Raw genomic sequence first — 14,693 nt, forward strand, 5'->3', positions numbered from 1 at the left:
TATATTACTTTAGTTTTATTACTCTCAACTCCCATAGGGGTCCGTAGTTTCACTGAACAAAATGATAGACACCCTAAAATTTCTCTTTAATTCTTAGGAACCTGTCTACCTTTGGAAGCTGTTCATGTATTTAGAATATTTAAACAAATTAGGTGGCAAAGTCACATGTGGAAATTCATGCAGAATTAATATTCTAAAGTTTGATATAAATAGATACTTGCTTCTGAGAGTCACTATTTTAGTAAGATTTTTAAACTTTTGGAGAGACTTTTTGCCTATTGATTTATCAATACTTTATGCTTCAAAGCATGATTCTTTTTGTAGAATTATTTTTTTTTTATACAGCAGGCTCTTATTAGTTATCCATTTTATACATATTAGTGTATATATGTCAATGCCAATCTCCCAATTCATCACACCACCACCACCACCACCACCCCGTGCCACTTTCCCCCCTTGGTGTCCGTACGTTTGTTCTCTACATCTGTGTCTCTATTTCTGCCCTGCAAACTGGTTTGTCTGTACCATTTTTCTAGATTCCACATATATGCATTAATATATGATATTTGTTTTTCTCTTTCTGACTTGCTTCACTCTGTATAACAGTCTCTAGATCCATCCACGTCTCTACAAATGACCCAGTTTCATTCCTGTTTATGGCTGAGTAATACTCCATTGAATATATGTACCACATCTTCTTTATCCACTCATCTGTCGATGGGCATTTAGGTTGCTTCCATGACCTGGCTATTGTAAATAGTGGTGCAGTGAACGTTGGGGTGCATGTGTCTTTTTGAATTACGGTTTTGTCTGGGTATATGCCCAGTGGTGGGATTGCTGGGTCATATGGTAATTCTATTTTTAGTTTTTTAAGGAACCTCCATACTGTTTTCCATAGTGGCTGTATCAGTTTACATTCCCACCAACAGTGCAGGAGGGTTCCCTTTTCTGCACATCCTCTCCAGCATTTGTTATTTGTAGATTTTCTGATGATGCCCATTCTAACTGGTGTGAGATGATACCTCATTGTAGTTTTGATTTTCATTTCTCTAATAATTGTGATGTTGAGCAGCTTTTCATGTGCTTCTTGGCCATCTGTATGTCTTCTTTGGAGAAATGTCTATTCAGGTCTTCTGCCCATTTTTTGATTGGGTTGTTTTTTTAATATTGAGCTGCATGAGCTGTTTATATATTTTGGAGATTAATCCTTTGTCTGTTGATTCGTTTGTGAATATTTCTCCCATTCTGAGGGTTGTCTTTTCATCTTGTTTGTAGTTTCCTTTGCTGTGCAGAAGCTTTGAAGTTTCATTAGGTCCCATTTGTTTATTTTTGTTTTTATTTCCATTACTCTAGGAGGTGGATCAAAAAAGATCTTGCTGTGATTTATGTCAAAGAGTGTTCTTCCTATGTTTTCCTCTAAGAGTTTTATAGTGTCCGGTCTTACGTTTAGGTCTCTAATCCATTTTGAGTTTATTTTTGTGTATGGTGTTAGGGAGTGTTCTAATTTCATTCTTTTACATGTAGCTGTCTAGTTTTCCCAGCACCACTTATTGAAGAGACTGTCTTTTCTCCATTGTGTATCCTTGCCTCCTTTGTCATAGATTAGTTGACCGTAGGTGCGTGGGTTTATCTCTGGGCTTTCTGTACTGTTCCACTGATCTATTTTTGTTTTTGTGCCAGTACCATACTGTCTTGATTACTGTAGCTTTGTGGTATAGTCTGAAGTCAGGGAGCCTGACTCTTCAAGCTCCATTTTTTCCTCTAAAGACTGCTTTGGCTATTCGGGGTCTTTTGTGTCTCCATACTAATTTTAAGATTTTTTGTTCTAGTTCTGTAAAAAATGCCATTGGTAATTTGATAGGGATTGCATTGAATCTGTAGATTGCTTTGGGTAGTATAGTCATTTTCACAGTATTGATTCTTCCAATGCAAGAACATGGTATATCTCTCCATCTGTTGGTATCATCTTTAATTTCTTTCATCAGGGTCTTTTAGTTTTCTGCATACAGGTCTTCTGTCTCCCTAGGTAGGTTTATTCCTAGGTATTTTATTCTTTTTGTTGCAGTGGTAAATGGGAGTGTTTCCTTAAATTCTCTTTCAGATTTTTCATCATTAGTGTATAGGAATGCAAGAGATTTCTGTGCATTAACTTTATATCCTGCAACTTTACCAAATTCATAGATTAGCTCCATTAGTTTTCTGGTGGAATCTTTAGGATTCTCTATGTATAGTATCATGTCATCTGCAAACAGTGACAGTTTTACTTCTTCTTTTCCAATTTGTATTCCTTTTATTTCTTTTTCTTCTCTGATTGCCGTGGCTAGGACTTCCAAAGCTGTATTGAATAATAGTGGTGAGAATGGTCATCCTTGTCTTGTTCCTGATCTTAGAGGAAATGCTTTCAGTTTTTTACCCTTTAGAATGATGTTTGCTGTGGGTTTGTCATATATGGCCTTTATTATGTTGAGGTAGGTTCCCTCGATGCCCACTTTCTAGAGTTTTTATCATAAATGGGTGTTGAATTTTGTCAGAAGCTTTTTCTGCATCTATTGAGATGATCATATTGTTTTTATTTTTCAATTTGTTAATATGGTGTATCACATTGATTGATTTGCGTATATTGAAGAATCCTTGCATCCCTGGGATAAATCCCACTTGATCATCGTGTATGATCCTTTTAATGTGTTGTTGCATTCTGTTTGCTAGTATTTTGTTGAGGATTTTTGCATCTATATTCATCAGTGATATTGGTCTGTAATTTTCTTTTTTTGTAGTATCTTTGTCTGGTTTTGGTGTCAGGGTGATGGTGGCTTCATAGAATGAGTTTGGGAGTATTCCTTCCTCTGCAATTTTTTGGAAGAGTTTGAGAAGGATGGGTGGTAGCTCTTCTCTAAATGTTTGATAGAATTCACCTGTGAAGCCCTCTGGTCCTGGACTTTCGTTTGTTGGAAGATTTTTAATCACAGTTTCATTACTTGTGATTGGTCTGTTCATATTTTCCGTTTCTTCCTGGTTTTGTCTTGGAAGGTTATACCTTTCTAAGAATTTGTCTATTTCTTCCAGGTTGTCCATTTTATTGGCATAGAGTTGCTTGTAGTAGTCTCTTAGGATGCTTTGTATTACTGTGGTATCTGTTGTAACTTCTCCTTTTTCATTTCCAATTTTATTGATTTGAGTCGTCTCTCTTTTTCTTGATGAGTCTGGCTAATGGTTTATCAATTTTGTTTATCTTCTCAAAGAGCCAACTTTTAATTTTATTGATCTTTGCTATTGTTTTCTTTGTTTTTATTTCTTCTCTGATCTTCATGAGTTCTTTCCTTCTGCTATCTTTGGGTTTTATTCGTTTCTCTTTCTCTAGTTCCTTTAGGTATAAGGTTAGATTGTTTATTTGAGATTTTTCTTGTTTCTTGAGGTAGGCTTGTATTGCTATAAACTTCTCTCTTAGAACTGGTTTTGCTGCATCCCATAGGTTTTGGGTCGTCGTGTTTTCATTGTCATTTGTCTCTAGGTCGTTTTTGATTTCCTCTTTGATTTCAGTGATTTCTTGGTTATTTAGTAATGTACTGTTCAGCCTCCATGTGTTTGTGTTTTTCACGTTTCTTTTTCCCTGTAATTGATTTCTAATCTCATAGTGTTGTGTATCGATTTTGGAATATTCAACCAGTCTTGCATTTTTGGTACAAAATCCTTTAGACCTTGGTGTATTGATATTTTTATATATTGCTGTATGGAAACTACTAAAATTTTGTTTAAAATATTTGCATCTATGTTCTGAGGGATGTAGGTTCTGGTAATGTCTTTCTCTGGTTTTGGTATCTGGGTAATGCTGGCCTCATAGAATGTTAGGAAATATTATCTTTTCTTCAATTTTCTAGAAGAGTTTGTGTAGGATTGGTGTTATTTCTATCTTAAATGCTTGGTAGAATTATCAGTGAAGCCATCTTGGCCTGGAGTTAGAGGGTAAGTTCTTAACTATAAATTCAAATTCTTTCATAGACATTCAGCTGTTCACTGTATTTGTTTCTTCTGGAGTGAGCTTTGGTAGCTTGGAATTTGTCCAGTTCTTCTGAATTGATGAATTTATTTGCATAAAGTTGTTTATAATATTTTATCTCTCTTTTAATACATGCAGACTTTGTAGTGAGGTCTACTCTCATGTCTGATATTGGTAATTTGTATCTCCTCAATTTTTTCCCCAGTTTGCCTGGAGATTTTATCAATTTTAATGATGTTTTCAAAGAACTAGCTTTTGTTTTCATTGATTTTTCCCTATTCTTTTTCTGTTTTCTATTATTTTGACTTCCACTCTGATCTTTATTAATATTTTATAGTTTCTTTAGGTTTAATTTGCTCTTTGTCTAGTTTCTTAAGGCAGAAACTGAGGTGATTTTTTTCTTTGACCTTCTTTTCTATCATAGGCATTTAAAGCTATAATTCTTAACTACTGCTGTAATATCATGCCATTCCACAAATTTTGATACACTGGACTTGTTTCACTTCAGAATTTTCTCTTTTCCTTTCTGATTTCTTTTTTGCTTTCTGGGTTATTTTAAAAGATTTTATCTAATTTCCAATATTTGGGAATTTTCCAGGTATCTTTCTGTTATTGAATTTTAATTTAATTTCATTGTAACCAGAGAACATACTTTGTATGACTGAATTCTTTTAAATGTATTGAGACTTGTTTTATTGCACAGAATATGGTCTGTCTTGATAAATGTTCTGTGTGCATACCAAAAGAATGGATTTTCTGCTCTTGTTGGGTGAAATGTTCCATAAATGTCAGTTAGGTTAAGCTAGTTGATAGTGTTGTTCAAATGTTATTCATCTTTACTGATTTTCTGTCTGCTTGTTCTGTATTTATATTTGTTTGTATCTGCGGCATGTGGGATCTTTCTGGACCAGGGCACGAACCCATGTCCCCTGCATCGGCAGGTGGACTCTCAACCACTGCGCCACCAGGGAAGCCCTGTACCTTTATATTTAAAGTTTGATTCTTGTAGGCAGCATATAGTTGGGTCTGGTTTTTATATCCAGTGGGATAATCTCTACCTTTTATGCCTTAGACCATGTATATTTAATGTGATTATAGATATGGTTAAGGTTAGGTCTATCATCTTGCTATTTATTTTCTGTTTGTCCCATTTGTTCTTGTTTCCCTATCCTCTTCCCCTTTCTTTTGGCCCTCTTTTAGATTAATTGTATCTTTTTTATGATTTCATTTTATCCTCTATGTTGGCTTATTAACTATAATTCTTTGTTTCTGTACTTTAGTGGTTGCTTTAGAGCTTATAATATACATCTTTAGTTTATCACAGTTTACCTTCAAGTGATATTAAATCATTTCATGTGTCATATAAGAGCCTTATAATAATGTACTTCCCTTTCTCTCTTTCCAAACTTTGTGCTATTTCCAGTATTCTTAATTCCTTTATGTAGATTTGTATTTTCAACTGGTGTTATTGTTTTCTTCCCCCAAAGGGTGTCTTTTAAATTTTTTTACAGTGCAGGTTTGCTCATGATGAATTCATTCATCTTTTTTGTGTGTGTCTGAGAATGCATTTCCCTTTTGTTTATTTACTTTTAATAAATTTATTTATTTTATTTATTTATTTTTGGCTGCGTTGGGTCTTGGTTGCTGTGCGCAGGCTTTCTCTCGTTGCGGCGAGCGGGGGCTACTCTTCGTTGCGGTGCATGGGCTTCTCATTGTGGTGGCTTCTCTTGTTGTGGAGCATGGGTTCTAGGTGGGCGGGCTTCAGTAGTTGTGGCTCGCGGGCTGTAGAGCGCAGGCTCAGTAGTTGTGGCGAACGGGCTTAGTTGCTTCGCGGCATGTGGGATCTTCCCGGACCAGGGCTTGAACCTGTGTCTGCTGCATTGGCAGGCAGATTCTTAACCACTACGCCCCCAGGGAAGTCCCTCCCTTTTGTTTTTGAAAGATGTTTTCACTGGATGTAACAAGTGTAGGTTGGCAGGGGTTATCATTTTGGTTTGGGATTTTATTTTTTATTAAAATGTGTTTGGGATTTGTTGTGCGTGTTGCACCTATGGGTTTGTAGTTTTAATTACATTTCAAGACATTTCTTCAGATATTTTTCTCTTCCTCACCTTTCTTCCTTTATGGACTCCATTTATACCTATATTAGGGCACTTAAAGTTGACCCATAGCTCACTCATGCTCAATTTATTTTTCTATAAAGAATATTATATTCATTTTGGATATTTCCTACTGCTGTGTCTTCAAATTCATGAATCTTTTCTTCTGTAATGTGTAATTTTCCATTAATTCCATTGAGTATATTTTTTATCTCAGATATCATTTTTGTCTCTCGAAGTCTGATTTGCATCTTTTTAGTATTCTATATCTGTATATAACTTTTTGGAGGAATATGGTTATAATGGCTGTTTTAATGTCTTTATTTCTAATTCTAAGATATGTGTCAGTTCTGGGTTGGTTTTAGTTGAGTTTTTTCCTCATGGGTTATGTTTTGCTCCCTCTTTGCATACCTCGTAATTTTTAACTGGATGCCATACATTGTGAATTTACCTTTTTTGGTTGCTGGATATTTTTGTATTCCTATAAATTTTCTTGAGCTTTGTTTTAGGATTCAGTTTACTTACTTGGAAACAATTTGATTCTTTCAAGTGTTGCTGTTAACATTTGTTAGGTATGACTAGAACAGTGCTCAGTTTAGGTCTAATTATTTCCCATTTCAGAGCCAAGACCCTTTAGATTCTCCCTTCAGTGCCCTTTTATGAGGTTTTCCATCCTGACTGGAGGAAACAGGCCCTATTCCTGGCTCTATATGAGTCCTGGGCACTGTTTCCTCTAATTCTTTGAGTTGGTTGTTTCCCCAGCCTCGTCAAGTTTCCTCACGTGTACGTTGATTGGTACTAGGCTCTGCAGATCTCTGAGGTTTTTCTGTCTGTGCTGCTGTCCCCTCTCTGGTACTCTTTCCTTAGAACTCTAGCCACCTATTGTCCCCGGCCTCTCAGCTCCATATCCTTAACTCAGAGTCCATCAGCTTCTGCCTGGGTTTTGCCTCCCTGTGTTTTATTCTGGAAACTCTTCTTAAGGTAGTAATTTTGGGCAGTTGCTGGCCTTATCTTATTTATTTTCTATCTTTCAGGGATCACTCTCTTTCTTTTCCAAATGTATTGTGTCTTGTCATTGTTTCATATATTTCGTTTTTGGGTTGTTTCAGACAGGAAGGTAAACTCAGTCCTTGTTTCCCTGTCTTGGCTAGAAGCAAGATGTTGGGGCTGGTGCATTCTTCATCTCCTTACCTGTTCTCAATTCACGTATCCCAAACTCTCTTAGATGCAACATGAAGCAGAGTTATCCCCTGTGAACTTGCTTGCCCTCATTTTTGTTTGCACATATTATTTTTGCCCTTAGAGTGCTTTCCTGCTCTAAAATTATTTAACTAAATAGAGTAGGACATAATTAGTCTTCCATGACATCTGATTTTGAAGGTCTGATTCAGAGTACATTCCATTTGAGAATGAAAAGAAAGGACAGGAGTGTATTATGACACCTTTTGCATTGATTTAACATCTAAACAGTTTAGAAATGAAGCCAATATTTCAGCAGAATGCTTAGCAGCATTTAGTCTTTCAGCTAGAGAGATGTCTAGTTGAAATCCTTATTTAATTAATCAGTCTGCTTGGCCCTTACCGAACATTTATCCTGCATTTGCCTTAGTTGTAGTTGTGTTTGTACCTTGTCTGTTAAATTATCAATTAGATTCATATTTAGAAAATGTGTTTATTATTAGCACATTTAAAACTTAGCATCTAGAATAATTTAAGGAGTTATTTTTTCCAATATATAATCCTTATTCTATTATTGTGGATTCCTTTCTTTTTCCTACTTTAGGACACGAGCCAGAAATTCCATTGTTCCTACTCTGAAGGTTTTTAACCTGAAAGTAGGATCTTTTGATTTGTTCTATTTGAAGAAAAAAATTATGTTCCAAGGATGTGATCCTACTCTGATCTTTTTCACTAGAAGGAAGGTGGGAGTAGAGGGTTTTGTTTGTTTGTTTGTTTGTTTCTGTCTGTAGGTTTGTGAGAGACAAATGACTGATACAAGCTGGTAGGTTGCCTTTATTTCCATAGAAGTCACTCTTCGGGTAGTGACAAAGTCAGCCTTTTGTCTTTTTAGTCTGTTATAGTGAGATGACAGCGATTTTCATAATGAAAGAAACCACTAAAATAACAAAATGAAGTGTTATAGCTAATAATCAGCAGAGGAGATGATCCTGGAACATTATCGGATTTAAAACTGAATCATCAAGATTAAATTTTTAACTGGTGTGGTTTTGGTGAAGGAGAGCAGGGTAACATTGTGGAGGGGGTACTGGAATGAATTGAAAGGATTAGGTTACAGGTTAATAGGGTATCCACTAAATTCTTTGTGACTCTGAGCAAGTCTTGTGATTTTGAACTTTATTATCTTCACCTGTTATAACTAAATAAACTAACATTTAATGGGTGATTCTATTGTACCAGGCACATTGCTGGTCAGCTTACTTATTATACTTCATTTAATCCTCATATTGAACTTAGAAAGTAAAAAGAATCTACAGCTTACAGATGAGGAAATGAAGGTTCCAAAATGTTAAGTAACATTCAACATGTTGAGCAATTAAGTCTTAATGGACAATTGATTCTAAGTCTTTATTACTCTAAAGCCATGAAGTTCTTTCTATTCCTGTTTCTTCTGTTTCTAAAAAGCACTTTAATATTTTTTTTTTTTTAGCACTTTAATATTTTTAAACTATGAAGCATGTGTTTTGTTTGCTAAGGTGGTAAATTTCCACCTGCCTTAGGTCAGGCTCTCTCATTTTTGTTCCTATCAGTTTTCCTACTTGCAGTGTATTCTGATTATTAAAATCTTATTTGTTAGTGCCTGATTCACCAGTGATTTACAGTGATGTCTTCTTCATGTGAGAACTTAAAGCATTTATTATCTGTCACTCATTTATTAGTTATATATTTGAGATACATTTAGTCATTTTATATTTGAAATTTGGGATAGCTCTTGAATTGTTTACATTTCTGCATGTCCATATATATAACTGCTACACTTAAATCATAAGCTCCCTGAGGGAGCTGCTTCTTTCTTGGCAGGTAGCACAGCATTGTGCACATAGCATATATAACTTAATAAATAATTGTGTGAATGAATGCTGTCAACTAGAATATTTTAATCATCATTCCCAGTTATTCAGTTCTCATGGGCAAATTTATGTAGGATGTTTTCAAAATATTAAATTCTGTAACTTTACATAGTCAGTGCCGTTAGCTTTTTAGAAAAATGCTTTTTAAAATTTTTGAAAAGGGTTCAATCAAAATCAAAATAGCATGTAGACTTATTTTGTCAGGGATACCAGTTACTTTGCCCATACCTCAGAGTCCCAGAAGCTGGTGCTCTTTCCCTACCTTTCCCCCTGACAATCAAGGAAATCAAAAGAACACTTGAGTAATATTTAAGAGGTCTGGGTGGTCTCTGCCGCCGCCGCCGCCGCTGCTGCTGCTGCTGCTGCTATTACTACTACCACTACCTCCTCTATTACTAACTAAAAAGTCAGTTAACCATTCTGGGCTTTGGCTTTCTCATCCTTAAAAAAAGACTGAGTTGGAGTATGTGATCTTTAAAGACATAGTGTTCCAGAATTTTTAAAACCTGCAAGTTTAAAGTAAATTAGGTTTCAGAATTGTAAAGTAACATTTGATTCTTGCATTTCAAAATATTAGTAGCTTTATGTTAATTGGGGTTTTTTGGGAAAGCATTTGTGATTTCATGTTTTACTTTTATGGTTAATTTTCTTTTCTAATTTATCAGTGCTCCCTCACGTGTTGCTAAAGGAGTTGTTGAGCACACCAAAATGAGTCTACATGGTGCTAGTGGGGGACATGAGAGATCAAGAGATAGACGAAGGTCAAGTGACCGATCTCGAGATTCATCTCACGAAAGAACAGAATCTCAGCTCACTCCTTGTATTAGAAATGTTACTTCTCCAACACGACAGCACCATGTTGGTATGTAAAATCAACTAAGCTTCCCAGTGGTTTTTAAAAGCATGCATTTACCTTTTTTTTTTTGGCCACGCCTCGAGGCTTGCGGCATCTTAGTTTCCCGATTGATCCTGGCATTGAAAGTGTCAAGTCCTAATCACTGCACTACCAGGGAATTCCCAATGCATTTACCTTTTTAATGCAGTAATAACAATGATTTGTGCCTAATACTTCAGATTAAAGTTAACTTCTTTCTTCTGTTCATTGCTTCTGTTTTAGCTTAGCTTGGTTCTTGCTGTGAAAAAACAGCTTATTAATGAAACTTAAAAGTGAATTTCTTTTAATAGTCTGGGACAGTCTTATAAAAGAAATAATTTGAACAGCCTTTAAAACTGTAATATGTAGATTTAAAATTTTTTTTACGTGATTTTTATCTTGTGAGATATTGAGCAGTGGTTTATTTTAAAATAGTTTGTAGTGAATTATTGATAAGAATCCTTGTTAATCATATTAAAAAAGGAAGTGAAAGAGTAAGCATCGTAAGGTAATTTATCTTGATTTTTGACAATATTTTAGATTTAATAAAAAAAATAGAAGAGGAAAAGGAAGGTGTGAAGTGGTTTTTTTTTTTCTCTTTTCTTGACAACTAGCTCAGGTCTTTTTCTTCCTTCCTACTTATTACTGTAAATGAATGCTATTACCCCAGGTAAATACATTGTGTGACTGTAAAACAGTAGTCTGAAGTGGAGGTACATAAACAATGTGAGCTTGCTGATTTTTATTTTCCACTCAGAAGTGGCAAATTAAATAATTTGACTTACTATTTGAGGTAGTTTCTGAAAACCTTGTATAAACCAAAATCATTTATATTAGGGTCTGATTATGTGGAGATGTTTTCAGTATCTAAGTAGGTCTTAAAAGTCAAACTAATACTGATAAGCTAAAAACCAACAAAAGTATAAATAAGAGTTGACAGTTTGTTATATGCAAAGTTTAGTATCTGGAAGGAGAATAGGAGATAAATTATTTTATTACTTTAGCAAATTTTACTTTTGGGATGCTACCAGCCTTGTGGAAATAGGCAATAAAAGGGAGGTGTCAGGGTATCTCTGGAGATACAGCAAACCTAATTATATAACCAGTAAAGCTGTACAGAGTGTTCTGAGTAGCTTGAGTCATGGAGGAATTTGGCAAAAGCTGATGAAACTGATGAGATGGAGGTATATTTTTAGGTCACCTTTAAAGTTTAGTAATCTAGCCTCTAAAGGAAACTTATCACAAAATCTTAGTTATAATGTCCCCTTTGTAGACTATTGGAACCGCTAAAGAAAATTTTCTGACTTTCAACAATGTTTCCTATTAAAATTATAGCTAATAATATGATCCTATAAAATTTTAGTAGTGCTTTATTCAAAAATGAGAATGAGAACAAAGCAGTATATCATAAGCTATTAAAACCACTTAATTTGCTAAGACATTAAGAGTCATTTAAAAACATAAATATACTTAATGTCTGCAGTGAAATTCTTTTCTTCCTTTGGGACCTTCCTTTTGTGAGACAAATAGCTGGTTTGGGGATTTCCTTATTAACATAGTAAGAGTCCAAAGTTTGTACTTTGTGTTTTCAGAATAGTGTTAATACTTTCAGTGTTTAGGAGAGTTAAAATTGTTATTAATCTTTTACTAACTTTTAATGCTTATTTATGTGACTTCTGAGAATATTCCTCTCCTTGGGTTTCTATATATTTTTAAGTAGAGCAATAATATAAAATTTACCTTACTTTTGATCTTAGTCTGGGTCAACATTAGTCAGCTATACATCTTTTTAAAAAAGTCTACAAAATTAATTTTTTTAGAAAACAATTTGATGTTTTAGCTTTCATTCCTAGAAAATAAATGAACATATATGATCTGGGAAAATTTATTTGAAATCAAAAAAGCAGAAATGCAGGGATATAAAACAGCTTTTCTAAATCACAGTTTTTAAAAGATATATATAAATCTCAAATTTTTAAAAACAAAATTTGCATAACTTTGTTTAACATCTATATTTCAGAACGTGAGAAAGATCACAGCTCCTCTCGTCCAAGCAGTCCTCGTCCTCAAAAAGCATCTCCAAGTGGTTCCAGTAGCAGTGCTGGGAACAGCAGCAGAAACAGTAGTCAGTCAAGTTCAGATGGTAGCTGTAAGACATCTGGGGAAATGGTGTTTGTGTATGAAAATGCAAAAGAAGGAGCTCGGAATGTAAGAACGTCAGAACGAGTGACACTAATAGTGGATAACACTAGATTTGTTGTAGACCCATCCATTTTTACTGCACAGCCAAATACAATGTTGGGCAGGTTTGTATTGCTGTTCTTTGTATTATTAATTATAAATCACTTTAACATTGCTTTGGGTTTTTTCCATTTAAAGTTTTACAGTAATTCTCTGGTGGAATACAGTGTTCCTGCTGAGCTTTCGAGGTTAAATAATTTGCTGAAGTTAATCCGGCTAGAAAGTGGTAGAGCCAGATCTTGAACTTGTTTTTATTTCAAATAATCTTTGCTATACCAGTAGAAATAGCAAATATATTAGTTAAATGAAGACAGGACACTAAAAGATCTCTATAGGTTGAAAGCATAGATTGTATTTAACAAGGTGAATTTAACAGTGATAATGCTTCCTTCACTTAGGGCTCCCAAATTCAACCTCCAAATACAGCAGGTATCAGCATTTCATTAGCTGAAAAGTTAGCATGAGTTATCAATTTGATGTAGATACTTAAAAAAGAAATAATATTAACAAGTAGTTAGTAGAATGAAGGAGAGATAATTGTCTCTTAATCTGTACTAGTCTGGAGTAATAGATTAATATAAAGTTTTTAGTTATGGGAACCACAATCTAGAACTGATATAGACAATATGGACTCGTTATGGGAACTTCTGTCTAAGAATATAGACTTGATTTTTCAAAGTGTTCAAAACTAGGATCAGGGCTTCCTGGTGGCGCAGTGGTTGAGGGTCCGCCTGCCGATGCAGGGGACATGGGTTTGTGCCCTGGTCCGGGAAGATCCCACATGCTGCGGGGCGGCTGGGCCCCGTGAGCCATGGCCGCTGAGCCTGCGCATCTGGAGCCTGTGCTCCGCAACGGGAGAGGCCACAACAGTGAGAGGCCTGCGTACCGCAAAAAAAAAAACAAAAACAAAAAAACTAGGATCAGACACCTTTTAATTGTAAAATTAGTGCCTTTTTTCCATTCATTCTAATATAAAACGAAGGAGACACGTAAATGAAATGGAAGTTTACATGAGGTAAGAAAAAAAAAAACCATGTGTTTTTTGCTAGGTTGCATATGTAACTATTTGGCATACGTGTGTGTGTGTGTGTGTGTGTGTGTGTGTGTGTGTGTGTGTGTGTGTGTGTGTGTGTGTGTGTGATTTGTAAGTATCTCTGAATACCGAATAAATGCCAGCATGTGACACTGTTTACATTTTGAGTAGACAAATATTTCCTTTTAACATTGGCACTAGACTTTACATCTGTACGAAAAAAAATACTTGAACTCCATAGGCTTTTATGTATTATTAGAAGCATAGGGAAGATTGTTGATCGGAGCTCCTAAGAGTATGACTCAACACTGATAATACTTTATATTTTTACCTAAACTAAAGGAACACAGTTAAAAGGTAGAAGTAGATATTTGAAATTTTTCTTCAACTGATAGGCTACATTTTTCTTAAAACAAATGCAAAAGATTTTTTGTGTGTTTGTGATCCATATTGATCTGAAAAGTATAGCTTTCCCCTTTTGTAAAAATTTCAAGTATTTGAGAAAATTGCATGACATTTGATTCCTGAAAGACTCTCTTCTTCTTTTTTTCCCAAATCAGTGAAGGCTTCTTTTCATGTCAGTTGACGAAAGCATATCTTTGGGGATGAAAATTAATATTCATGGGAACTGTCAAAAACAGTTGGCATTCTTTTGGAAACTTTGAAATAAAAAAGCTTTGTTGTTTATAGGTTTCTGTGTTATAACAAAAGAGGGAACTATTTAAATTGGGAAATTGTTGAATAGAAAACTTAGATCAGCCATATTTACTTTAGGAATGGTGGCATCATTGAATTCAGAGGTTCAAATTCCTTTAATCACAATTTTAAAATTTTCTTGGGAGTTATGCATTCAGCTTTTCATTTTGAAGGACCTGTTTTGCAAATTGCCTCTTTTCTAAATAGTTATTGTTAAAGGGCCAACAATATGACTTGAAAAAATATAAATTCATTTGTATTTTCTTTTTGTAAAAATTAAGAGCTTGTTACTTATTTATTTAGAATTTTCATTCTCTTCTTAACTTGGTCATTTCTCCCTACCCCAGCATTTGATTGCTTGTTTTTCAGTTCTGGAATGCAAGTATAAGAATCTTGTGCAAAATTTGTTACATTTATAGTTAAGATTGTGAAAAGTAACCTAATCTGCATACCCTTATTTTACTTTTTTCTAGTTTAGATTACTATATGTGCTTCTTTATAGAATAACTTTGCCTTGAAGACAGTAGTTTTAAGGAAAAGGCACAGATAGCATAGTTTTCCCTCCCTCCCCTCCCCTCCCCTCCTTTCCCCCTCCTCTCCCCCTCCCCTCCCCTCCCCTCTCCTCCCCTCCTCCCCTCCTCCCCTCCTCCCCCTCCCCTCCTCCCCC

At 35.0% G+C, this 14,693-nt stretch overlaps 1 protein-coding gene across 7 annotated transcripts in view; it reads left to right on the plus strand.

Moving 5' to 3' along the window:
• The window catches only part of BTBD10 (BTB domain containing 10), a 72,230-nt gene that overhangs the window by 38,139 nt on the left and 19,398 nt on the right, over nucleotides 1-14,693 (plus strand). For all 7 annotated transcript variants that reach the window (XM_079929449.1, XM_079929448.1, XM_079929445.1 and 4 more), the window contains 2 exons: nucleotides 9,848-10,044; nucleotides 12,077-12,362. In XM_079929449.1, coding sequence (XP_079785575.1) covers nucleotides 9,891-10,044; nucleotides 12,077-12,362 — 440 coding nt within the window. In that variant the 5' untranslated portion in view covers nucleotides 9,848-9,890. The remainder of the gene's footprint in view (nucleotides 1-9,847; nucleotides 10,045-12,076; nucleotides 12,363-14,693) is intronic.

Source organism: Stenella coeruleoalba (assembly GCF_951394435.1).
Source record: "Stenella coeruleoalba genome assembly, chromosome: 8".
In the NCBI taxonomy this organism is placed as follows: domain Eukaryota; kingdom Metazoa; phylum Chordata; class Mammalia; order Artiodactyla; family Delphinidae; genus Stenella; species Stenella coeruleoalba.